Source organism: Sander lucioperca, chromosome 17 (genome assembly GCF_008315115.2).
Source record: "Sander lucioperca isolate FBNREF2018 chromosome 17, SLUC_FBN_1.2, whole genome shotgun sequence".
Lineage (NCBI taxonomy): Eukaryota > Metazoa > Chordata > Actinopteri > Perciformes > Percidae > Sander > Sander lucioperca.
In genome coordinates this window covers 13667190-13693245 of record NC_050189.1, presented here as the reverse complement: position 1 = coordinate 13693245, position 26056 = coordinate 13667190, and the positions used below count along the sequence as shown (strand labels likewise).

General features: G+C 41.0%; 2 protein-coding genes across 3 annotated transcripts in view; one reads left to right on the top strand and one right to left on the bottom strand.

Moving 5' to 3' along the window:
• Positions 1-26056, bottom strand: part of acadvl (acyl-CoA dehydrogenase very long chain) — a 42453-nt gene that overhangs the window by 12161 nt on the left and 4236 nt on the right. For both annotated transcript variants that reach the window (XM_031298318.2, XM_031298319.2), the window contains exons 5-22: positions 25517-25589; positions 25158-25222; positions 24905-25039; positions 24627-24771; positions 24399-24528; positions 23035-23160; positions 22710-22908; positions 21103-21207; positions 20222-20308; positions 18748-18810; positions 16664-16765; positions 14845-14942; positions 14139-14211; positions 13869-13941; positions 13622-13694; positions 13337-13412; positions 12342-12967; positions 7370-7374 (exon numbers count right to left, since the gene is read on the bottom strand). In XM_031298318.2, coding sequence (XP_031154178.1) covers positions 12830-12967; positions 13337-13412; positions 13622-13694; positions 13869-13941; positions 14139-14211; positions 14845-14942; positions 16664-16765; positions 18748-18810; positions 20222-20308; positions 21103-21207; positions 22710-22908; positions 23035-23160; positions 24399-24528; positions 24627-24771; positions 24905-25039; positions 25158-25222; positions 25517-25589 — 1761 coding nt within the window. In that variant the 3' untranslated portion in view covers positions 7370-7374; positions 12342-12829. The remainder of the gene's footprint in view (positions 1-7369; positions 7375-12341; positions 12968-13336; positions 13413-13621; positions 13695-13868; positions 13942-14138; positions 14212-14844; positions 14943-16663; positions 16766-18747; positions 18811-20221; positions 20309-21102; positions 21208-22709; positions 22909-23034; positions 23161-24398; positions 24529-24626; positions 24772-24904; positions 25040-25157; positions 25223-25516; positions 25590-26056) is intronic.
• On the top strand, positions 6116-9602 carry zgc:194312 (uncharacterized protein LOC794943 homolog). Its single transcript, XM_031298324.2, has 2 exons — positions 6116-7256; positions 8765-9602. Exons 1-2 carry the CDS (start codon positions 6301-6303, stop codon positions 8901-8903), a joined length of 1095 nt encoding a protein of 364 aa, XP_031154184.1. The 5' UTR covers positions 6116-6300; the 3' UTR covers positions 8904-9602.

The following is a 26056-nucleotide window of genomic DNA, read 5'->3' as shown; positions in this document are numbered from 1 at the left end:
TGTGAATATCTTGATGTATGGAATAAATAGAGACCTATAAACACATACCTAAAATAGGCGAACATGCAAAAAAATGAATATCAATGCAGAATGTTTTCATTTACTTTGTGGTTACTTTGCCAGGGATTATCATAGAAACACATATGATGTCTTGTTGGAAAGGTGGAGTTGTGCTGAATCTAGCAATACCAAATATGTAAATATAGCATGACAAATCAGGGTGTTCTTTTACTCAATGTATGAGGTGTCCAAAATGAAAGAAAATGGAACACTGACATAATTTAGTCTTAAGTCCAAAGCCCATTATCAGTGGTGAGAAGAATGTTGAGAAATTCAAATATAAAGATACATTTAATAATGAAACATTTCACATGGCACCTTGTACTATACAGTCCATATGGAAACAAAGATTGAAATCGAAAGATAAACCCTTAACATAGCACAAACAGGAGAGTCAGGATTACAGTTTGACCTTAATGAGCCTTTCAATAAAACTATAACTTAACACAATACAAATTAAATGACTTTCTTAAATCAAACAAATGGCAATCTAACAAAACAAACACTGTGAGGGGGAATGAGCCCTCTCCTCACTGAATCTCCAGCTCTTCTCAGGCTGTTTTTTTTGTAGCAGCAATCATTTGGAACATAAACTGCGTTTGGTAGCCAGTCTGGGGGTTAGGCCATCTCCAGTGGTCACTTTGGGGAGGTCAGCCCCCCATGATGTGACAACTGCAACACACCACTGTCACTCATCCGCATTGTCATCAGTGAAATATTTGGACAGTCTGCAGTGGCGTAACGAGGCAACACCGGGCCCCTGTGCAGGATTATTAAGGCGGGGCCCCCTACTACAGCACGTGATGACGGCGCAATGTCCACGAGTAGGCTACCATCAATAGGACACGATAGGATCATAGAGACACAGCATATGAAGAGATGAGATGACTGACAAAATCAGGAGTAGCCTACGTGCACCACCACAACAACAAAAAAACACTGGTGAATGCGCACCATAACACATGAAAAAACACACAAGGGCAGTCCCTCCAGGATTTCGCGGCCTTTTTTTGAGATTGTGGCGGCCCAAAATGCCTGATTTCATGGGAGCTTTTGAAAAAATTGTGATAAAAGTTGCAATGTCTTTTGCATGTTTGTTGCAATGAAGCTGTTGTTCTTCATAACAGAAACAAGGAAATTAATTTGACCCGTTCTCACTCCCGCTTGGTCAGTGGCTGCACGTGGGACTGCTGGGATTGTCGGGAGTAATGAAAATGCAATAGGGTGCCCTGGCTGTCAATCAATATCTTCCAGTGATGCAGGCCCCTGATTGATCCGGGCCCGTAAGCACCGCATACCGTGCTTACCGATAGTTACGCGTCTGACAGTCTGGGAAAGAGCAAGAGCAAAACTCTGTGCAGGTCAAGCCCACTGAAAGACACTGGCATTTGGTGGCATTGTTGCAGTTTCCGTCTTTACAGTAGATAGTAGTGGGTGATGTCTCTAACTTCTTTAGGTGCTGATGCCTTCTGGAACATCACAGGTTCATTGCACCCATCTTCTCTGAGCCTCCATCCTCTACCAACTGGGTTCCAGAGAAGAGGTTTGACCAGGTGGCTGTGACGCCACACTGCTGTTTGGTACAAGGCTCTCAGCAAATGTTGCTGGAAGTCATCTTCTGTTGGGGGTAGATTTGCTGCTGATGAATCTGTGGTAGATGCTAATCTGTACCTCAGCTCATCCAGGTTGGTACATCCACCTTTTTCTTTTGGCCATACAGGAGGAGGGCATACCTTCTTGCCACAGGCAAAGCCCCTTCCAGACTACCAGAGAGTCCAAATTTTGTCATTTCCTGTAACTTACAAAGATGGGTCTTCAGTCTTGTGAGGGCAGTGGCCTTCCCAATTCTGTACAAACTCCTTGTGGTGTTACATAGGGACGAATCTTTCCTTAAGGCCATGTGCAGAGTGCATAAACACCGCTGAGGATCCAAATATCCCTTTGCTTGAATAGTACAGAAGCAAAACTAGTCTATCTGTATCATCACATTTGACAATTAGACGAGAATGTGACTGTGCAAGGTGTATTGCATGTAACACCAGCCTCGTGTCAGCCACCTCCTGGTCACTGTAAAGATCTGTCAAGCAGTCAATGCCTGACTTGCTAACCATCTTAACCTCCTGACCATTTTCAAAGCCACCAGCTAAGATGACAGTGTTCCCTGAAGAAATTCTCGTTGGCCCAGTACTGGTGATGTAGGAGCCTCAGAGGCTAGCTTTATGCTTCTTACTCCTCTTGCTAGCTGTTTCCCTTGAAGCAACTGTCGAGATGTTCCCTCTGCATACACATCTGACTCAGTTAGTATGCCAAAGAGTCCACCATCACCATAGAGCTTTCCGATGCTTGCTAGGTAAGCCATCGTGATATGCATAGTTTGCATGCACAGTCTCATTGTGATCTTTCCTTGTAAGGGCGATGGTTTGCTCCACAAGATCTGTTGTGCTTTACTATAAATAGCATGGTCTGCTGTCACAAGAATATGGTGCTGTCCCAGTTCTGCAGCAAGCTGTACAAGTCGTATCATAGTCGTTATAGTGTTTGATAGATATGACCACCAACACTCAGTCAAAGAGTATAGAAGTACCATGAGGCGAAACTCAATAGAACGTTGTGTTGCGTTGGCGGAGCTGCACTCTTTAGAACTTAACGCACCCATGCCCGAGCTGCAGCTTGCAATAGAACGTTCTAAAGAGTGCAGCTCCGCCATCTTGGGCTGAACACAACACAGCGTTCTATTGAGTTTCGCCTCTTCGTACTTCTATACTCTTTGACTCAGTCAAAGATCTTGAAAGACAAAGAAGAGGCACCATTCAAACCAGCAGACAAACATATACCATCACAGGACAAACAAGTGTTCCAAACTACAGAAAATACCTCAGGATCAGTGGAAACAAGGCTGCTCTATGTAGCTTAGTCAGCACCTACATCGCCAGTACTGGGCCAACGAGTGCTGAGAGCCTTGTACCAAACAGCAGTGTGGCGTCCTGTGGCCACCTGGTCAAACCTCTTCTCTGGAACCCAGTTGGTAGAGGATGGAGGCTCAGAGAAGATGGGTGCAATGAACCTGTGATGTTCCAGAAGGCATCACCTAAAGAAGTTAGAGACATCACCCACTACTATCTACTGTAAAGACGGAAACTGCAACGATGCCACCAAATGCCAGTGTCTTTCAGTGGGCTTGACCTGCGCAGAGATTTGCTCTTGCCCTTTCCCAGACTGTCCAAATATTTCACTGATGACAATGAGGATGAGTGACAGTGGTGTGTTGCAGTTGTCACATCATGGGAGGCTGACCTCCCCAAAGTGACCACTGGAGATGGCCTAACCCCCAGAATGGCTACCAAAAGCAGTTCATGTTCCAAATGGTTGCTGCTACAAAAAAAACAGCCTGAGAAGAGCTGGAGATTCAGTGAGGAGAGGGCTCATTCCCCCTCACAGTGTTTGTTTTGTTAGATTGCCATTTGTTTGATTTAAGAAAGTCATTTAATTTGTATTGTGTTAAGTTATAGTTTTATTAAAAGGCTCATTAAGGTCAAACTGTAATCCTGACTCTCCTGTTTGTGCTATGTTAAGGGTTTATCTTTCGATTTCAATCTTTGTTTCCATATGGACTGTATAGTACAAGGTGCCATGTGAAATGTTTCATTATTAAATGTATCTTTATATTTGAATTTCTCAACATTCTTCTCACCACTGATAATGGGCTTTGGACTTAAGACTAAATTATGTCAGTGTTCCATTTTCTTTCATTTTGGACACCTCATACATTGAGTAAAAGAACACCCTGATTTGTCATGCTATATTTACATATTTGGTATTGCTGGATTCAGCATAACCCCACCTTTCCAACAAGACATCATATGTGTTTCTATGATAATCCCTGGCAAAGTAACCACAAAGTAAATGAAAACATTCTGCATAGATATTCATTTTTTTTGCATGTTCGCCTATTTTAGGTATGTGTTTATAGGTCTCTATTTATTCCATACATCAAGATATTCACATCCAGTCTTTTCTAGTAGGTAAGGCAACTTCCTGACTACAAACATGCCAAGTTTCAAAGCTCTCAGAGCTTGTTTGATTGATCTGCATTAGTTTATATGCCTTAACTCCCAAACGGACAGGCTATATTTTAGTCCTTTTTTTGGTTTTGGAGTGTAGGCCTATAACAATATCTGTTAATTTAACAATCTTAGCAGTAAAATATTTTTAGCCAAGAATCCATTTCATACATGGAAGACCTTAGAGATGAGGAAAAACATTGTTGGGTTTAGTTCTACCTCCGGTAGGGGTATCTCAAAAACTAAAGCCCTTTTTGACCATTTGTCACTGGCCTATAGTTTCAGTCCAACTTTTTTTGCCTCTCCACAATCCACAGACCTGCAGGTGGCGTTATTACGTTGCCCTAATGTGCAGCTTCATATTTGTAAAAGTCAGCCATGAGATGAACTTCATGTTGCAGAATAAAAAAATAGAGTGCACCAAAAATGATGGGTATCGTTTTACACAGGGAGTAGTTTGTAGTAAATTGCATCTACTAAATGGAATTGTTTGATTGTCTTTTATCATTTGTAAACACAATTTAAATGTTTATCTTTTGTGTCCCATTGGTTTATAGCCTATTCATTATCTACTGTCATGAGTTGGCCAGTCTGCTTTAAATCACGTAGTTTGAACTGCTGTGTAAACTAAGTGATAGTGATAATGATAAGTATGATAAGCAATAAGGTGAGTGTACTAACTATACTCACCTTTATTAAGTATGTTGTGAGTTGTGTGCATCGTTTTTCCCTCTTCCAAATTGTTAGTTCACCCGTTTTATGTAAACCTGTGCTGTGCAGTTTCTGTCAGTAACTTTTTGAGTATACGTGTTTGTTTGTGTGAAAAGGGGATAGGCTTTCCTGAGAAACAGAAACTGCGCAGCAGTTATATACTGCCAGTGAGAACATGTTGAGACTGCTGGATGCAGCTCGATCACCTTCACGCGACACTGGCCATTAGTTGTCCTTTTTTTGGTTTTGGGGTGTATAACAATATCTGTTAATTTAACAATCTTAGCAGTAAAATATTTTTAGACAAGAATCCATTTCATATATGGGAGACCTTAGAGATGAGGAAAAACATTGTTGGGTTTAGTTCTAACTCCGGTAGGGGTATCTCAAAAATTTGGGGGCATTGTCACTAGCCTAATAGTGGCATACTAACGAATCTGTGAGGCAGTGGTGATAATTACACATCAGAAACTAAAAATTGTTGGACAGATGAAAAAATGCTGCTGCATAGGACAAAAGTAGAGTTTGGGCTGACAATGGTGCCAGATAAAGGTCGTGATATGGATACATTACCAAACAGGTTGAGGCCCAGGGGTCCAAGGGGTCAGGCAGGGAGGGCCCTAAGTCAGCGCCCGACTTCTGTTAGAGGCCCTGCACACCCATGGAAAACCCTACCCAGGTGATTGTAATTAGTTTGTTTGATGGACTGTGTGTGTGTGTGTGTGTGTGTGTGTGTGTGTGTGTGTGTGTGTGTGTGTGTGTGTGTGTGTGTGTGTGTGTGTGTGTGTGCTTTTTTTTATCCCTTTCCCTGTTTATTTGTACAGTGTATATTGTAATCTATTTCTGATAGAATTCCTGTAAATGAAGTTTAGAGAGAGAGAGTAGAGAGAGAGAGAGTAGAGAGAGAGAGAGTAGAGAGAGAAAGCGAGAGAGAGAGAGAGAGAGAGAGAGAGAGAGAGAGAGTAGAGAGAGAGTAGAGAGAGAGAGAGTAGAGAGTAGAGAGAGAGAGAGAGAGAGAGAGAGAGAGAGAGTAGAGAGAGAGAGAGTAGAGAGAGAAAGCGAGAGAGAGAGAGAGAAAGAGAGAGTAGAGAGAGAGTAGAGAGAGAGAGTAGAGAGTAGAGAGAGAGAGAGTAGAGAGTAGAGAGAGAGAGAGAGAGAGAGAGAGAGAGAGAGAGAGAGAGAGCGCGCGCGCGCGAGAGAGAGAGAGAGAGAGTAGAGAGAGAGAGAGTAGAGAGAGAGAGAGAGAGAGAGAGAGCGCGCGCGAGAGAGAGAGAGAGAGAGAGAGAGAGAGAGAGAGTAGAGTGAGTGTGCGGTTGATTGTACTGAGTCAGTCTTCAGTGAGACAGCAGTGAGTGAGTGAGGATCATGCGGCGGACAAACTCTCTTCCCCATCAACTCCACTGCTATCATCATCATCTTCATCGTTATAATTATTCAATAAATCCAACCGAACCGAAGCCGAGGAATAATGTCAGCAAACAACAGCACGGTCTCAACAGCACAGGTGAGGGACTACACCTGCGTGCGTTTTTACGTGTCCACCGTGTCCTTCTCGGTGCTGCTCTTCTTCAACCTCATCATCAACTGGACCATAGTTCGCGTGGAACAGCTCCGGAATCAGGTCCGCTTTGTGCTGATTTTCCACCTGCTGGTATCCGCCCTGGTTTACCTGGGGATGAGCAGTGTCTTCTACTACCAGATCCACCTGGACGCAAAGCCGGGCCGCTCCGCCTGCCTTGCCATGATCACCATTTTGATCAGCAGCGCCTCCAACATCCTCCTGACGCTCACGGTGATGGCTTTGGACCGCTACTGCGCAGTGTGCCACCCGATGCGCTACACCTCCACCTGCACCGCGGGTCGCTGGCCCTGGCTACTGGGTGCGTTCACATGGCTCGTGGCTTTGATTATTCCCATCAGTCTGCTCCTCCTCCACCCGGACTCTCAGGGCACAGTGGCCGGCTATAATGGGGTGTGTGGCCGGGAGCAGCTGAGAAAAGGCCAGCTGCAGAAAGTGCTGTTCATAGCTTTGTGCGCGCTGGTCATACTGTACAGTTACGCGAGGATACTGATGGAGGGGCGGCGGTTAGGGGTTCTGAATCGGCGCAACAGGGCCGGGTGCAGGACAATCGCCTTGCACGGCAGCCAGCTGGCGGTTTACATCCTTCCTAACTTTGTAAACTTCGTTCTCACGGTTTTAAACACACGGGAGCTCATTCAGCCAGAGACCAAAGAGCTGGCAGCCGTGGTCATCTTTGCTTTCTTCAGCTTAGCGCAGTGTGTTGCGCCTGTTGTTTACGGTTTGCGTAAAGAGGAACTTATGGAGCAGTTGAGTCACAGGTTCCCCTGCTGTTCCCGATACTTGAAGAGTGTCCTCGGCTGGACTGTGCGCGCCAACTGGCCACACACACAACACATAACACGGTATGTACCAAAGATGCATCCATTAGAATTAGTTATCCATGCAGGTACCATTATGAGCAACTTTTCGGTTGCGAGCTGTGCAAAATCCTTCATGTTGGTGAGTCATACATCACGAGTTCTCACTTTCTAATAGCCTAAGGTCGTCATGTCTGCAGCTACACAGTTATTAATAAAGATGACAGCCATCTTTATCAATAAAGCTGGAGATATTTTCACAACCTGGCAACCCTAAATTAGATCTGGCTTATAACTTAAAAATGTAAATAAAATAACAGTACATTATTTTGTAATCATTAATAAAGCTATATCAGAAAGTTGTATCATAGTGGAATGAATTTCAGAACACGTGCTTTTTTTAACAGAATCATGTCTGTGGACATTTGCCTATGGAAAAAAAATCTCCATTTCTAAAATAAACTGTCACATGAATGTCACATGAAATGAAACTATGTGGAAAAAAGTTCACAGATGACAACCAGCTCATCCAAAACAAACGTGTTAGGTCTATATATATTCTTACAGGCGATATATGCAATAAACCACATATGGGGCCAGTAGCTATAGAGCAATATATCACTTTCTTATGCCCGTTATATTTAGTAATTACTGTTTGATAAAACTGCATATCTGTTTGCCACAACCCAAACGCACCTCCACACATTCATTTATAATAATACAAAAAAAACAGTAGCCTACACTCTTCTGTCCAAATAACATATTGTATAATTAGTTGCTATGCTGATCACACTAAGTATCTTTCATGACCAGATCAAGATCTGTTAAAGGAATAGTTCTACATTTTGGGAAATACATTCATTCAGTTTCTTGCCAAGCGTTAGGTGACAAAATGGATACCACTCTAGCCTACAAAACGATAGTTAGACTCCAGCAGATGGTTAGCTTAGCTTAGCATAAAGACTGGAAATGGGGAAACAGCTAAATCTGTTGAGTGTTACCAAACAAAGCAGGCAACAATGTTTCCAAAAATATCAAACAATTTCCTAAACAGAGGACAATATTAGACAGCACAGGAAACCCAGCAGTATTTGCTTCAACGGTATCGTTCTTTATGTTAACTTTAAAAGACATTATAACATTTTAGTCCAGGCACTTAAGTACTACTACACTACTGCCTTTTGTTATGGGGTCACAACAGTTAATCAGACCTGAGACCCTGAATACAAATATTACTTTTATACACCTGAAGCAACTCATCAGGAGAGCATTGACTTCAGCTTAACTTAATTGGCCTGTCACTTAAGGTCACTTGATTGAAAGAAACGTGTGAAACGAGTTGATTTGCATGATGTTTGATATCACTATGACTCCTGCTACTACTAAAATGGACATTTGTTATTTGAGGATGAAACCACCGTATATCCGTGTAAGTGTTTTGTATATTTCAATGTGTTAGACATTTCACCAAAAGACCACAAAAGGTGTACATGAGGTCATTGCTGAACCTATAGTGTTATTTCAGTTTCTTTTTACTCTCTTTTTCCCCTCAGGGAGCGAACATTTACAGCACAGACGATCATCTCCCTACAGGTCCCACAAGTCCCAGAGCAGGAGGAAACAAGGCCAATGTCAGTCAGGAGTTCCTCACATGATTTAGACTCATGTCAAGGTGATACAGACAATGCCTGATGGGGAAAAAGCAGGTACATTTCAGGATCCTGACTGTCACAGGAATATATGGAAAAAGGGGCTCAGCACAGGCCTAAAGGGAACTAAGGAAGCATCCTATAAGGTTGTTTACCTCACCAGAGAATGTGCATCATTGTCACACCAGCACGTTGCACTTGACCTTTTGTCAGGGGAGCACACATGCTGATTCACATTGGAGCTGCTCAGTGGCCAACAGCAGAAGACAGTATGGTTTCAGAATCAGTGGTCAGGTTGCTTATTGTGCATTTACTGGCTGGTCCAGAGATTTAAGCCTCAAGTCTTCAGGCCACAAGCTGACTTCTCTGACCCTAAGACCACAAACAGCCCTGCACTTCCATTTGGGATTTAAATGATTGGGATGGAGGATATACTTTGAACAAATCACTGGTGAATGGTGTTTCCTTGTGTTCTCAATCCTGTGGATATTAAAACATGTGAGTTTAATGGCGACTTGAATATTTCCAGCACCCTTTAAGAGAGGGGACGTCATACGCGTCGCTTTCTGGCTGAGAAGATGAGACAAGAAGAAACTGTGGACGGATAACCAAAGTGTTGTTTCAAGTATCAAAATGAGCGATAAAAGTGTTGATACAAAAAAATTAATCCATCTAACGTTATCTCATGTTTGCGCAGTCATCTCTAGTTCATTTCAACACAATAAACATTTGCTATTTACCATTGAAGGCTCTTTTTACATTACATTACATTTAACATGCATAAACAGAATAGTAAAAAGAAACGCCTAACATTTTACAAATGATTTGGTGATAATTGAATGTATTCAGAAATAAATCATGACACATTTCTCTCCTCTACATGACAATATGTTAGTACTAACAGTGGGTTCCACATTGGTGATGCTGGCGCTGGTATGACATAAGATCAAAATTAAGCTAGCTTATTTTAGCTTAGCTTAAATAAGCGGGAACCAGCTAGTCTTTTCAAGGTATTAAAAAAAAACACTTACTGGCACTAAAGTTCCGTTATATCGCGTCGTCTTCACATTTTATGCTTTTTGTATGTAGTAAACCCAAGATATAATGTATTCATTGGTGAACTTTACAGTTGCAGGGAAGGCGGATTTTGTTAGCTTAGCCGTTTCCCATTTCTAGTTGTTACGCTAAGCTAAACAAACCGTATCATGGCTTTAACTTTACATTTAATTGAGTGAGACGGTTATTGATCTTCTCAACTAGCTAACTGAGCATTAGAGAAAATAAACATATTACGCAATAACGTTTCCTTTTGAGGCAAGTTATCTTAAGTTTTACATAACTCTGAGCTCTCCTTATTTAGAATGAGCTTGACAAATCCTAACTTTCTCAAAGCAAAGTGGATTTTTGCTGCCTCTAAATACTTACCACTGCTAAAAAAGGAAATATTGGTGAAAAGTGCTTACAAGCAAAGCCAATATGTCTAGTCCCTATGAAGGAGCTTGTCAGTTTTTAGTCAGATGGAGCCACACATGGCATGGAAATTCTTAACGTTTTAACCACAGGGCTTGAAGCGCTCTAACAGCCCTCATAATCTCGGTGTCTCGCACCCACAGCTGCAACATTTGTCAAGTTAGTGTGTATATGAGCAGGAGGGGGTTCCTGTTTTTATTTCACAGCGGCACATAAGCAGCAGCAGCAGCAGCAGCTGCTATCTGATGGCAAATCACTTACTGCCATTCCTGTAAAGTGTTAATGCCCTAGAAGAACCTGGGCAGCAGAAGTGAAAGCAAAGTTGCAGGTTGTTATGAATACAACAGAAACAGGAATTGAGTTTGGCGGGAAGCGGAGTAAAAATGCTTCGATGGGTTTTTTTCATTTCTTTTTTGCTGACAGGTTACAAAAGCTTGTACAAGAAGAAAAAAAAAGTTAAAGTCCATATTCATAGAACATGGAGGAAGAATCTGGACTTTACAGAGGTAACAGCTGTAATGCAACTCTATTTGGGCAAAGGCCGAACAAAAGGTATGGGACACAAAAACGTCAGCACAAATGCAGTGAAGCGATGGGAAATTCATCCCTCTCACCAGTGCAAGTCAAGACAGTTAAATGGATAGACCGATGAATAGATACTTTATTTATTGATCCAAATAATAATCCAATGTGTTGTTAAACCAAAAAGCTCAAAGTAGATCTGTACAAATACTGTGACTCCAACAGTTGAGGCATTATTTTTTAGATAACAAAAGAAGCATGTGATCATATTAAATCCACACAATGAACATTAACAGATTCCTGACTGAAAAGCAGCATTGTTTGTCACAGTACGAGTTATAGAAAGGCGAGAATGTGCAGTCCAAACTTAACTTTAATGAATGCTTTGAAACGGCAGATTAACAAACCATTAAGTGCATGTTACTGTACAAGAAATGATTTCTTAAAAGTCCAGGTATGCAGACGGACGGTTAATTAGCTATATTTACAGTTAATGATGCCTGCTACCTTTAGCTAAGAAAATTAACATTTCACTTTGGATGTTAATGTGACAACCATCAGTTGATAGTAAGGTTGACCTGCACTTTTTTTTTTTTTTCTTTTTTTTTTTTAAAAAGCTCTCTGTTTGACTCAAGTCACAACAGGAACTTCGAACAGCATCTGTGGACCGGTTTCTAAGGCAAAGGTGTTGCTCCTCCTGACAATGTTTCTGTGATGAGCACTGATGAGCTTACCATGCAGAAAGGCATTCAAGTACATAAACACCACACCATTATATACATTTGAACACTATGTGAAACACATCTAATAAAGCAAGACGTGTATGCATGCATGTATGTATGTATGTATGTATGTATGTATGTATGTATGTATGTATGTATGTATGTGTGTATGTATGTATGTATGTATGTGTGTGTGTGTGTGTGTGTGTGTGTGTAAGGTAACCTGCACTTCACACACATGCAGAACCCTTTACAGATTTGGGGGGGGGGGGGGCCCTTACCGCATTTGACTCTTTTCCTGCTTCCAATGTTACCTACATGTTTGCTGGATATAAGCCAGACACTATATAGTATTAAGTTGCTGTGAGCTGTAGCCTACATTCCCTTCTGAACACATAACGTAATCTCGGAGAGAGAGCTGAACCGGGCAGACACAGCAGTTTTCATCAGACTCACCCTGGGTCGGGTTAATTAAGTCTACTGCTAACTTACTTATAATGTCTGATTACTCCACATTTTCATTGTGATATTTTGTGATTACATTCTGAATTTGCAACGTTCTCTGTCAGGTAAATATAGAAGTACAATGTCTTCCTCTGATTTAGACGTAGCCTACACTGTAAGTCAGTAGTAGGCTATACAGTGGAGTTGCATATTAAGTGGTTTTGGGGTCTTCTGTAAGTAATTTTGGGGTACAACTTGGTTTTGAAGAATTCTACAAGCAGGAATACCACAGGCCAAGCAATCGGCCCGTTCCAAACAGGCACATAAACCAATTAAGTTTAAAGCTTCCTCTGTTAACTGGCCTCTATCTCAAAGTTGCATTGACATATTTATCTGTCAGCTGGTAGTAGGGCTGAATCATTTGTGGAAATAGTAATTTTTCTGTCCTATTGACCCATCTGTCCTGACCAATTTTAAGTAATCCTTATTTCATACAGATTAAAACTCCAGCTCAAATTCCAGAGGGCTTGAGTCAGAATTCAATAAATAAGTGACAGAAAAACAGGTTTCAAACTGTGATTTCTGTGTAAAACCAATGATTCATTCAGCCCAAAGTTGTGCAACTCACTATATGAGCTTATTAACACAACGCACATACTAGGGTACCGATGTGTGATGGAGCAAATATGGCTGTAATAAATCTGTAAAGTCTGAGAGGACCTGGCATAGATGACCCTGAACCTGGTTAGAGATATAGAAAAAAAAAAAAAAGAAAGAAAACAGACATGAAGATATGGGGAGCGTGGTGCATTTAGAAACCCAGAGGGTGAGGAGCCACCACTCCTCCGTTCTCCACCACGGCTGAAGAGATGGCCCGCAAGTTCTTGAAGAGCTGTCTGGACTGACTGGAGCGCAGACTCTTGATGTCTTGCATGATCCTATCATGGGCCTGAGGGAAGAAGAGAGCATTAAATGAACGTGAAATGTTTCCTCTCAAATTGAATACATCTCAAAATAATTGTTTAAGAACTTGTTGGGCAGTGAGGCCTAAGACAAACATTGACAGTGTCACCCAAAAAAAAAGTTAGATCCAGGGAACTAGTGAGTCGTGCAGCAAGCCTTTTGAGAAGTGTGGAAGTATTTTTGATTCAAGACTAGCCAAAATATCATGGTGAAGCTGTTTGCTGACTTTGTAAAATGCAATAGCTTGTTTTTTGTTTTACATTTACTATACAATACTCTGTTTCTTAATTATAACTTACAATACCTCATTATCAAAACATTGTTGTCAGTGTTTCTGGCTTTGACAAGATCTTACCTCCACACACCAGGTCTCACACAGCATCTTCTCATGCTGAGCTGAGGCATTGCCCTGACTCAGGGAGCGTGAAGCCCTGCAGAGAGAGGGGGGGGGACACACACAAAAATGTCACTTTAGGCTGCGTAGGAGTTTGTAGATGGAATAAGAGTAGACCAGAAAGAAGGCGAGTGGGAGAGTGAAGCAAGAAAGGGAAAAGAGAGTGAAAGTGGGACAGAGAGAGACAGAGTAGTTGGTAAAAGACAAAGCCTGATGAGGCTTATTCTCATTTGAATGTTTGCGTACCTGGACAGGACCACCACCATGGCGTAGAGGTCGATGGCACTGTCTGCGACTCTCTTCAGAACAAACTGTTCATCTGCAACAGAATAAGTCAACTTTAAGAATATGTTTTTGTTTCTAGAAGAAGCATTCCCAATGTCTAAAATGAATACCTACAGCCGAAATGCCAACCCTGTACCAGTTGGGGATTTTTTTTTTCTAACACCCACGGGGTTTTCTCTAACCTTCACACATACGCATGAACACTCACCAATGATCTTCTTGCCGTGTTTGATCAGCAGCTCCTCGATGACTGCTCCAAACTGTTCGATGGCTTTAGTGGTCTAGAAATCAAATTATAATCAATCAATCATGTAAAACATAATTAAAGGCAACAAGGCAGAAAACTCCCATATCATATCATTAGCAGAAAAAAAAAGTCAAGCTGTCACTTGGACAGCCACTCACTCAATCCAAGCTACCCCCTTAAATAAATGCCTACAATGGAAAATGTAATACACACAAGAAAGGTTTAACACACCAGTTCACCGCTCTGTGCCAGCTCAGGATGTACAGTTCCCTGCAGTGTCAGACCTGTGCTCAAACCTGCCTTCCTAGAAACACAACACAAGAAGACAGTTATAACAAACATGGTTATACACCATATTCTACACCTGCCATGTGGTGAAAAGCAGCAGAAGTCAAAGTCCTCCGTCTGCAACAGTACAGCTGTGCACTGAGACACATTTTGACAGTGCTCACAAACCAACATACAACTGTGCACTTTAGCTAAGCACTCAAGTTCAAAGAAAATATTACATTTCGGACAGCATTGCAATACTTTTTTCTTATGGTTACCCCTGGTGAGCATTCATTTCAATATTATATACGGTAGACAGCGTGTCACATATACATTAGAGCTGTGTGTGTGTGTGTGTGTGTGTGTGTGTGTGTGTGTGTGTGTGTGTGTGTGTGTGTAACACCCTAACGCAAGGAATCCACTTTCACTTCGGTTCCTTGAAGGAGGAAATATATATAATATACATCCAAATCCTGGAAACTCAGACAGGAAAACTACTATCAGCAAATGAGCTAACAAAATAGTAATTTCTGCTTAGACTTAAGCTGCAATAAATTGCATCATGTATTGTGCATTGAAAGGGAAGTCCCCGTCTCCCACCCTAAGCTATAGCAGTTTAGCACTTCCTGCCCCCCAGACGGAGTGTGAAGTGAGAGTGAGATGCAACCTTTTGGCTCTCTTGGTGAGTTCTCCTGCGAGCAACCCAGCATTGCCAAGAGGGTTCTTCAGGGCCTTCTGTAAGCTCTTCAACTGGTTACCAGCATTCTGGAGGGAAGCAGGGGAGGGAAGATTAGAAGGCAATTTGTGGCGGCGGTCGGTCGCCCCGTGCCAGACCGGGGGGGGGGGGTTTGGCATACATACTTTGGCATACATACTTGGCATACTTATTTTCATTCAATCAAGTATCAAAAACTGAGGAGGACACGCTGTTAGATGCCGTCCTCCTCTCCTACTCTTTCTTCAATGCCTAATGAATCTCTCTCTTTCTCTCCCTGACCCGTCTTTATGATTGAGCAGCACTGGTTGAAGCCTGAAATATTGTAAACAAATTTATAACATAACTAACTACACTGGTCGGACTGTTCAGCTCCGTTTCAGACTGATACCTCCGGTTCAGGATGGTCCTTATTCTCAACACGTGCCTTTTTCAGTGTAAGAGTAAAAAAATGCCATAACATTATTTATAATACATTTATTTGATTCACAGATGCTACATATAGTGTTTTGACCTCGAGAACCCAACTGCATTTTACCCCAAACTTGCGACTAGTTAACTTTCTAAAGCAGGAGCAATCGCTTGTTTGCTAAGAGTCGGGTCGGAACTCCAACATTAACACACTGACAACATTGTATTCAGAATAGAAAATATTTGTTATAGCACTTTTTAATGTGTGATTGTGTAAAGGTGTTCCTGAGATACCAACCTTTCGTGAACTTGTGAATTTCGCCAGCCGTCTTCTCCTGTATCTCCTGTCATGGAGACAGACGCTGTGTGCACGGGGGGGAGGGGCTGTGTGTGTGTATGTGAGCGAGACGCAAGTGACAGAGAGACGGAGGAGAGCAGGGAAAGGAAATGCAGCTGAACGAATAAGCTGAGTGTTTTAAATAGCGTTAAAAAAAAATAAAAAAAATAATAACAAAATGCAATGTGCGTTGGCAGGTGTTGATATGCGGCGCACCGCCACAAATTAGTCTATGTGTGGGAAACACTGATATCTGGTATAGGGCGAAAAAAATGCTCTGGCTTGTTTGGATTTCTTTAAACCAATCCCAGCATTATCCCAGCAATTTACATCCGTTGAACCAGACTTAGGCCCTGACAACCTATTTTCTCAATCAGATCCTTACTATGAGTAATGAGATCCTACATGAACACAATTTTTGCCAAAGTTACAACACTTTTGATTATTTCACAAGAGAGATTTCTGCATTTCTTTTCTTGTCTGTGCTCTTCACACTTACTTAATCCGGATTCAGCAAACATTTAAATAACATTCTGACTACAGTTGTTTGGTCACTGTGTCAAAATCTGAAAAAAACCTAAACAATCCTGATGAAGCAGATTAAGACTTCTACCTAAAGACGGTTTCTTTTCAGGGTATTCCCAGGAACGTAACAGTTGTTTACAACAACATTCTGGGCTACTTTTAGCACCATTTAGTCGGATGATTTAAAGTTACAGGCTACATTCTAATGAACTGGCCCTCTCCTCCAGTTAGTAGACACTGACAGGGATGCAGTCTGCTTTACTTTAGGAAGACGAAGAGATTGACAAGGAAACCTAACACTCATCCTTGCTGTAAAATAAGCATACAAAAGGAAGTTGCTTTACGATTACCAATTTTAAAACCTACAAGACTACACGACAGGAAGCAAGCAGAAATCACTTCCTCTCTACAGAACGGGCGAACTTTTCACCCAGACATTATCAGATCACCACGGCTGTATGAGAGAAAAAAATATACGACAATGGGATTTCATTTTACCTGGAAGCCATTAAGGGCCACGAAGAGCCTCAGGATGTCGTTGGTGCCCTCGAAGATTCGGAAAATTCTCAGATCCCTCATCACCCTCTCCACACCAGCGTCCTACGGAAAACACATACACAAAGACGATGACCTTCTACTCGTACTGTATAGTAAAGAGTTTAGGACATTTTATTTATAACTAAATCCTACTCAGAGTTAGGCTGCAACAATCCCATATAACCCATAATTTACTATTGTGAATGCACTGAATGTAACTTTTCTGAGAATATTCTGCACTGAAATTCACTCTCGATTTCAGTCTGTGAAATTCTTGGTAAAAATCACGTTGGTATTCACATATTGAGTAAACCAACTTGAGCAATGAGCTGTGTTATTTATCATATCTTACACATACAGTACAAGACCTTTTGATCTCAGCTTCTCGCAAAAGTTAAAATTAGGTAATGAAAACACCAGCTGCAAACAGAAACAGAGACCATCTATATTCATTTCTGTGTTTTTGAATACTGAATGTGCAAGTTACTGTTCATATCTTTAGGTTGCAGACAATGTATTTTGTCCAGAAGAGCAGAAGGGGAAATGTACTGGGCACACTTCTGACTTAACTTCCTTGGTAAAATGAAACCCTGAGTCAAAATATGCACTGTGAGCAAAACTAATCAAAGTCTGGTTATGAATGTTTTCCCCCCTTCTTCCTTTTAAACAGCTCATACCGACAACTAATTTCACAATAAGAGGGGAACTACGGCCATTTTTTAAATTCACACACGTTATTCCTATGGTCTAAACAGTTCAAAAACATTAGCAAACATGAACTCTCCCAAATCCCAAAACTAGAGTGCTAAAACTCAAATGTGTGATCTCATCAAGTATAAAATGTGGAACTGCTCCATAGACAATGCATTTGTAAATATGGTATAGATAACACTGAGAGCACCCAGAGGAACGTTTTGAGTATATGAACATTTTCTGTTTTAGAACTGACAACACTACAATACAATAACGCTCATTTGGGTATAAAAAAAAAAAGAAAGAAAACAAAATCAATCTCCCAATTATTGTCTATGGAGCAGGTCTGGACTTTATACTTGATGACATCACAAGTTTGAGACTTCTCCTAGGCCATGGAAATAACATTATTCTAATTTTAGGTGGTGTTCCCCTTTAACTTGTAAAAACACAAAGGGTGTGGACAAAATTACTGAAACATCTGTACACATAGGGGTATTTGCGAAGCTTAAAATGGTCACATTCTATTGAGATCTTAAGTCAACTCTGTGGGAATTTCTGAGATTGTAAACTGTACTATTGTTAAACTAAATTGATTTAAATTGTACAGGTTATTTTGTCCACCCCATGTAAGTGTTCCAGTACAATTTGCACCAAGAATGTCACCTTTGCAGTTCTTTTAAGTGTTGTTCCATGAGTGTGCAACTGTCAACAGTATTGGGAGCCTGGTGTAGCAGCACGCGTGTTAGAGAGGTGGCCTACTGCATCCTCTGGTTCGCTCTGTGCAAAGCAAAATTATTGTTTACGTGACTTCACCGCGCCCCCATATTTTCAGCTGGCTTGCACCAGTCTATTCTTGTGAACTTCTTGGTTGATTTTCTTCTACCTGAAGCAAGCATCAATCTCTCGCATGTAGCAGCTATGTGACCACACTGGCCATCTGTACTTCACCTCTGCCTTACTGCAAGTACACAAATAAATGTGTAGTGGTTGTTTGGAGCTTATGGCACTTTTATTACTAGCTGATTATGTCATCACTGATACGGTTATAAAAAAGTGTTACTGATCCCTGCAGGGCTAATGTAGAAAGGTAAATATGAGTTCAAGTGACTCATTCCTGCTTGTAGTTTACCACTGAAAACCAATATTTCTTAGTTACATTGTGAAGTACTTGTTTTATTTGCCTTTTAAAACTGGAAGTACTGTATATTGTAGCATCTGTTTTCAATGGGATATAAAATGCCTAAAAATAAAAAATTCAAGCAGGAGCTAAAACTACTACCTATTTTTTCCATGCAGCTTCTCAGTGCTCCCTGATTCTGTGTGAAACAGGATGTTTACTGAGAACTCACCTTCATGAAACCCATGCCGCCCATAATCTGAATACACTCATCAGTCACAGTCCATGCTGCTTCCTGTCACAATTAAAAGAAAAACACACAGATGCAAATGAGCTTTTGCAGTGACAATTAAGACACATCACATTTCTCTAATACCTTCTCCAATTTAAATTTAGCAAAACCTAGAGACGTCTACTTCCTCTAACTACCGCCCCGAGTCTTCAGTCTTCTACTGAAGAAGGAACATCACAAATATTTTGAAAGAGGTGTTGTGTTCCCCAGAGCAAAGGCTTACATGTGTAAGAACTAGGGCTGTCAAACGATTACATTTTCTTAATCGCGATAAATCGTTGAATTTCTATAGTTAATCGCGATTAATCGCATGTTTTATCACATGATTAAAATTCTATTATTTTGCATTTCAGAACAGTTTTTAAGTACATATTAACAATTGAAAGCAATTCTTACCAGTGTATCTTGATTGGGAATCAAATGAATGCAAAGAAAGTGACTTTATGAACTTGAATTTAAGATTTGTATTTGTTTATTATATATTTAATCTAGTCACACATTTGAATCTAGAGTCAATATTAGGGTTGGGTATTGTTTGGTTTGGATACCGGTGCTAAAGCGGTACTTTTAAAACGGTACCGGTGCCTTAACGGTGCCTGAACCAATACTTTTTAAGAAAGTTAAAAAAAAGAAGGGTACTAAACAGTTGGTGACATTAAAGAACGGCTTGTTTATTGTTAAGGCCATATCGTCAAAATTAAATGTTTAATAATAATGTAATCACTATAACAATAACTTATTTCACTAGTAAATAGCTGTTGAATGACAAAAACAACCACCAGATGGGAAAAGGGCATTTAACAACAACAACTTTGAATGCACCACAAGGCTGTAAATAAGCAGTTTCATTGAACACACTGTGTTTTTCCGACAACGGCAGCTGCATCCCGGTGTTGAATCCTCTACAGTGAAATACAGTCACACTTTACACCTTTTAGTGTTAGCTGTCAGCATTCTAACTGTGTTTAATCCAGCTACTAGCTAGCGGTAGGCTAACGTTAGCTGCTGTCGAGTATAGTGTTAACTAGCGTCACGTGCAGCGATGTTTCTGTTGCCTGTAACGTCTGTTTCAGAGCATCAGAGAGAAGTGCAGACATATCAGTGGCACCAGAATGAGGCACCGAAATCCGCGTTGCTATTCCTGCAGCAGCAGGATGTGTTACGAGGAAGTATGGCAAAATAGTAGCCTGTTAGGCACGACGCAAAGCCGAGTGAAGTGAAAATAAATTAATAAAAATCGTTTTAATACGATTAAAAAAAATGTACGCATTATGCTCGGCCCTTAATTGCATCGCGATTAACGCGTTAATGCTGACAGCCCTAGTAAGAATTAATCCAAGGCATTATGGGAACTATGAGCTCCTCTGGTATGCATGTTTAACCCATGAGAGAGTTGTGTTATTGAAGTTCTTACAGAGGCAAAGATCTTGCTGATGGCAGCTTCTATCTGGAATTCAGTCGCTCCACTGTCCATGTTACCGCTGATCATGTAGGCCATTGACTGCAAAAAGACATGAAGTAGTAATGTCAGCATGATTTTATGACATCTTAAAGTTGTCAGCACCAGTACACAATAGGGGTGGGAATCACCAGAGATCATCACGATACTTATGTCACGATACGATATTATTGCAATTTTAAACATATTGCAATATTCTGCTATATATTGCAATTTATTACCTTTTTTCCAACATCAAATGTTTCCCAATTTCAAATTATGTCTATCTGTTTTACCTAAAAAGAAACATTTCTCTGTTTGTTCATCTCACGTCACTGTTATTGTTGCAAAATGGGATTATCAAGCAGACAGACTGACCAACACACATATCATAAAAGATCGATACTTGGCGTCTGTGTATCGATACAGTATTGCCACGAAAAATATTGTGATACTATGCTGTATCAATTTTTCCCCCCCACCCCTAGTACACAATAATGCAAAGAGTAAAAGTGGTTTAAGTTGTGCTCAAAACATCTTTGCTAGGAGAGTTAAAAAGGCGTTCCTTGGGCAGGAAATCAACATAAAAAGCATTAAGACAGGCTTTAAGCTACATATAAACCAACAAGATGGCACAACAATTAACAGGCTAGAAGTGCCAGATTATGCTGGCACTTGACAGTAAAAACTATGACTACTGGCGACAGGAAACAACACCCAATGTTAGATACTGCTGGCAATATTTAATTCTGCTTTCCATTTGGTTCAACACCACTTTAATCAGAATCAGCATTAGACATCTTAGTGTCCAAACAGTGGATATAAATGTGAATCAGACTGTGGGGCATTTGACCGACCTCAGTGACATACTGCAGCATGGTCATGCGAGCCATCTTCTCCTGGATGGCTCCGTAGTTGTGGATCTTGTTCCCAAACTGGGTTCTGTTGGCAGCATGATCCACCTGATGAGAAGAGGAAAAGGACGGTCACTATCACACCTTTGTTCATAGTTACAAGCTGTTTTTTTTTGTAACCGTATTAAAACATGACAACACAGATAGGTTAAGTATGAATCCTGTACACTTCCTTATACGTAAAGACTGGAACTGAAATTTTAGCAGCCTATTTTGGGGTCCCTGTTGAAATGGTGTCGCTGTCTAGTTTTTTAACTAGAAAGAGGAAGTTTGGTTAGGCTGCCAGAGAGCACATGAGCATCAACATTGTGGCATCAAGGAAGTGACCCCACGGTATTGCCATAAGGTCTCAAAATAAACAACTGAAGTTAAAGTAACTGATAAACAAGTTTTAAAACAGAACCACTGGAGAGGTGTGTATTATATACCTGCCTTTTAGAAGAAATGCTAAGCACATTTTGCTTTTCTCTAAACAGTCATTTGTCTAAGCACGTGTGATTTTCCCATTTAAACTATTAAAATGGTTTCTGCAGTGTTCTCCCTATTCTGTGGAACTGCACTAAAGCCCAACCTGCTAAATAAAAGTCACTTTCATCCACAGCAGTTTCCTGGTTGGAAACCCCACAGTCATCAGCACTGCAAAACAAATATGACTGACATTATAAGCTATGTCATTTAAAAGAAATGCTATGCTAAACTTTGTCTAGGGCCAAAAAGAATCCCAATTACTGCGAGTTAAGCAGCATCTAACACAGCAACAGTAGGACAATAATACGTTTGTGTGTAACTTTCTGCTCCTACTTTCAGCAAGGTTGTGCATGCTGACTTAAGGTTATACATTTCTAGTGCTGAAACAGTTAGCTGATTAACCGCTTAGTTGAAATGAGGAAAAGCCAAATATTTGATGGTTACAGCTTCTCATGTGTGACGATTTGCCGCGTTACAAAACATAGTTGTAAATTGAATATTTTTTAGGTTTGGCCTCGGAAAACGAGGCAGTTAAGTACATTAAACTACTGCTTGTGAAACCGTTATCAGTTTAACAATTGAATGAGTTGAATACTAAGAGTTCAATATGATCACAACAGTATTCCTTCACATATTTTTTTTTTTTTTTTTTTTTTTAAATATATATAAAAACCTTAGTCAATTAAGCTGTTACTGACATTACAAATACATATTTGGTTACATATTCAGTATGGAAAAATTGAAATGCTTGAAAAACAACAGACGTGACCAGAGCACATTTGAATCTTCAGCGCCTGTAACTTCAGCAGGAAGTTGCTTAACAGAAACAGGCCACAGTGAACTGCAAGAAGGGGAATTTCCCACAAACCCACAACAAAGGAAATACATGACTGAAAGAGGGGGGTGTAGCATAGACAATACAGGTAACATGTAATGCAGCAGATGGGAAACACAACAACACATATAGAAACATAAAGCTGTGAATGGTAGCTACAGTGTCTACATTAAAAGAAAAGCTCATCCTCTGCTGTCACACTTCCACTTCCCATCTACATTTATGGTGCCAACAGTAGTTCACTCACAGCTTTGGTGATGACTCCCTTCATGGTGCCGGAGAGGGCGGCCGCCATGCCAAAGCGTCCGTTATTCAGGATGTTCATGGCCACCTTGAAACCTCCGCCCACCTCGGTCAACAAGCAGTCAGCTGGCACGCGAACATTATCGAAATAGACCTCGGCGGTGTTGGACGCCTTGATGCCCATTTTCTTCTCTGGAGGGCCACTGTGATTAAAGAAGATGGGGTGATGGTGATGAGGAAGAAATAAACAATGAAAAGTGATTTCATGATTCCAAAAAACATGAAGTTTAGTGACAAACAGGCAATGTAGAAAAAAAAGGTGTGCTCACTGTGTCACTCCTCCAAAGCTCCTCTCCACGATAAAGGCTGAGATCTTGTCCTTCATCTCTCCGGTCTTGGGATCCTTCATGGGTGTCTTGGCAAACACTGTGAAGATCTCCGCCAGACCTCCATTGCTGACAAGAGAAAAAGGGCATCAGATTAGGGAAAAGAGACAAGCAAAAGCTATTGCGTAGTGTTACTGGATAGACTGCACAATACCACCTCCTTGTGGTAAAAAAAAGAACATTTTAATTTTGATTATGTATTCTAGTACTGTGTCCTATGAAGGAAATATTTATTCATAATAAAAAAATAACACATTGTCATCAATATTAACAAGGTTTAAAATGACCCATTTTTCAAATTTGGATATCGTTTCAAAATCGGAAATCAAATGAACGAAAAAGTAGCCTACACGGGCTGTACAAAAGGCCGTCAATCAGGAGTGATTGTTGTGAGTACGTGTCGGAGAATAGCGCGGACACGCACCTCACACTGCGCGCACCACCCGGAGAAAAAATTGAGAGAAAGAAAAAGGAGAGGTCGCAGTTCGGACGATGACTACCCGGTTGAGATTGTGTGTGTGTGTGTGTGTGTGTCCTCGAGATCTGACAACACACAAACACACGTAGCAGAGCTACCCACACCCATGTTTGTACTGTTGCTTAATTAAATAAAACATCAAAAGAGAGAAGTTGTCTCCATCCGTGTTTTAAACAGACACACCTGGGGCGAAGTTGGAAACCAGAATCAGCTTTAAATACAGTCCTAATCTAGTCCTCACTAACACGGGCCCAATTATAGTAACTACATGAAAACTTCACTGTTGTTGCATGAAATGTGGTTTGTGTTTAGCCTACATCATCAGTTTCTATCATGTGAAATAAGAGGATAAGCCAGCCTGGTGGCCAAGCTGCAGACAGATGCTCCTCAACAGTGTGCTCCCCAGCAGTCAGCTCCCCCTGCTGTTCATAAGGTGCCTCTGCACCCCTTTAGTTTCAGACCCTCCCACCAGCCTTTGGGCCACGCCTCCTCATTTACATTGACATGTGTCAAGTCCAAATGAAAAGCTAATGTTAAATGTAAATTCAAAAGCCAAATATTAAATCCAAATGAAAATCCAATGTTAAATTGAAATCGAAAAGCCAAATATTAAATCCAAATGGAAAAGCCAATGTTAAATTGAAATTCAAAAGCCAAATATTAAATCCAAATGGAAAAGCCAAATGGAAAATTAAAAAAATAATAATATTTTTAATTTGATCAATGGAAAATTTAAAAAAAATAAGATTTTTAATTTGATCTTGCTTCGATTTCTCTTTGGACTTTGAATTTGAATTATGAATAAATATTGCCTCCATAGTGTCCTCACCTGATCCAGATCTTGCTTCCATTGAGAGTGAAGTACTGTCCGCAGGGGGACTGAACAGCTGTGGTTTTGATGGAGGCGGCATCAGAGCCACTGGCAGGTTCAGTTAGGCAGAAGGCGGCTAAATGCTCACCTAGACACGCACAAGAAATGATAAGCAGCTCTACATTCTTCATCCATTAAATTATGTTACTCCCCAATACATGTGTAGTCAAATACCAGTCTTCTTACCTGTGGCAAGCTTGGGCAGGTACTTCTCCTTCTGGGCTGGATTACCAAAAAGCAGAATGCCCTTGAAGCCAATGGACTGGTGGGCCCCCAGAGTGATGCCAACACCCAGGTCATGACTGCCAACAATCTCAACTAGCCGGGCATACTGTAAGATGGGGGTTATCACGTTAGACGTGTGTGTTTCCATAGCCGTCTCATACAATTAACAACTAAACAATGTGTCTTATGTGTATCTGTTATAGAGTAAAAGATCCATAAATGTAATCAAGCAGACGTACCTGTGTGTTTGATAGGCCGAGGCCGCCCAGGTCAGCTGGTACCTGTAGGCCAAAGGCACCCATCTCCTTCAGGCCCTCCATGGTGTGATCTTCGACTTTCTCCAAGGCATCGTTCTTGGCAGGATCATTCACCTCCTGCCCACAGGAAGCAGAAACGTGCAGGGGTAAGGGGGGCGAGTGTGACAGATGTAGAGAAGTTGTGAGAGTGAGGTCAGACAAATTCATCCAGGAGCTCCAAAAGGTTTGAAATTACCTCAAAGAATTTGCCGACAGGCCCCACAAGCTCTCGAAGAAACTGCTCCTGCTCCTCATTCAGGGCTATGGCACACACAGAAGTTACAGTTAAGTCAACTTTATTATCGCTGTGGGGGGCAATTCGTTTTACAGCCAGCAGAGAATACACAAAATAACATACATATATGCTATTACTAATATTTATACGGGAAAAATCACATCGAGCTATTAATGAGACCAATGGAAACAGGGACAAATGAGTTCTTAAATCTCTTTGTCTTAAAATAATCATTTCCAATATAATATAACCGTTTCCTTTTTTTAATAAAGTGTTGGCAGTGTATCAAACCGATATTAACATAATCTCCTCTGGTTTACCTGAGGGGTAGGGGAACACTTGGGCAGTCGCTATCTGCCCCTTGAAAATGTTGACAGCAAATGATTTGGATTCCTGTGGAAGATTAAGTTAAACATAGTAAAGCATGTGCCAACACAAACAGAGTATCCAAATGTTGAGTTAAAGATACCCTGTGTTTTGTTGTTTTAAAAAAAAAAAAAAAAAAAAAAAAAAAAAAAAAAAAAGTTATGTTTACATGAACTGTTGTTTATCCCTGAGGTCTAACAAATGTGATTAATGCAAACAGTTGCAAAGCCATTTACTACGTGCTTTGTTTACATCCATGTTTGCTAGCTTGCATTCTTCTCCTTTCCTGTCTTTGTTGGTGCATAACAGCGTTTTCTGGCATGTTACTGTGATGCTAACTGCCACCTGCCCATTAAACGTGCGGTATACTCGCCGCAGCCGACCTGTCGTGCGCAAATGGGAGCGCCGAAACTGTTTATACTCGCACGTGGCGGTCGCGACACTAGTTGCAGTCTTCTCCTGAACAGAGGTGGCGCTAATGAGGAAAGGCTACC

Bases quoted from the DNA above. Each gene is read 5' to 3' on its own strand.
- zgc:194312 (XM_031298324.2), top strand. From the start codon at position 6,301: ATGTCAGCAAACAACAGCACGGTCTCAACAGCACAGGTGAGGGACTAC. The intron at 7,257-8,764 runs GTATGTACCAAA...TTTTCCCCTCAG, and splicing joins CACACACAACACATAACACG to GGAGCGAACATTTACAGCAC.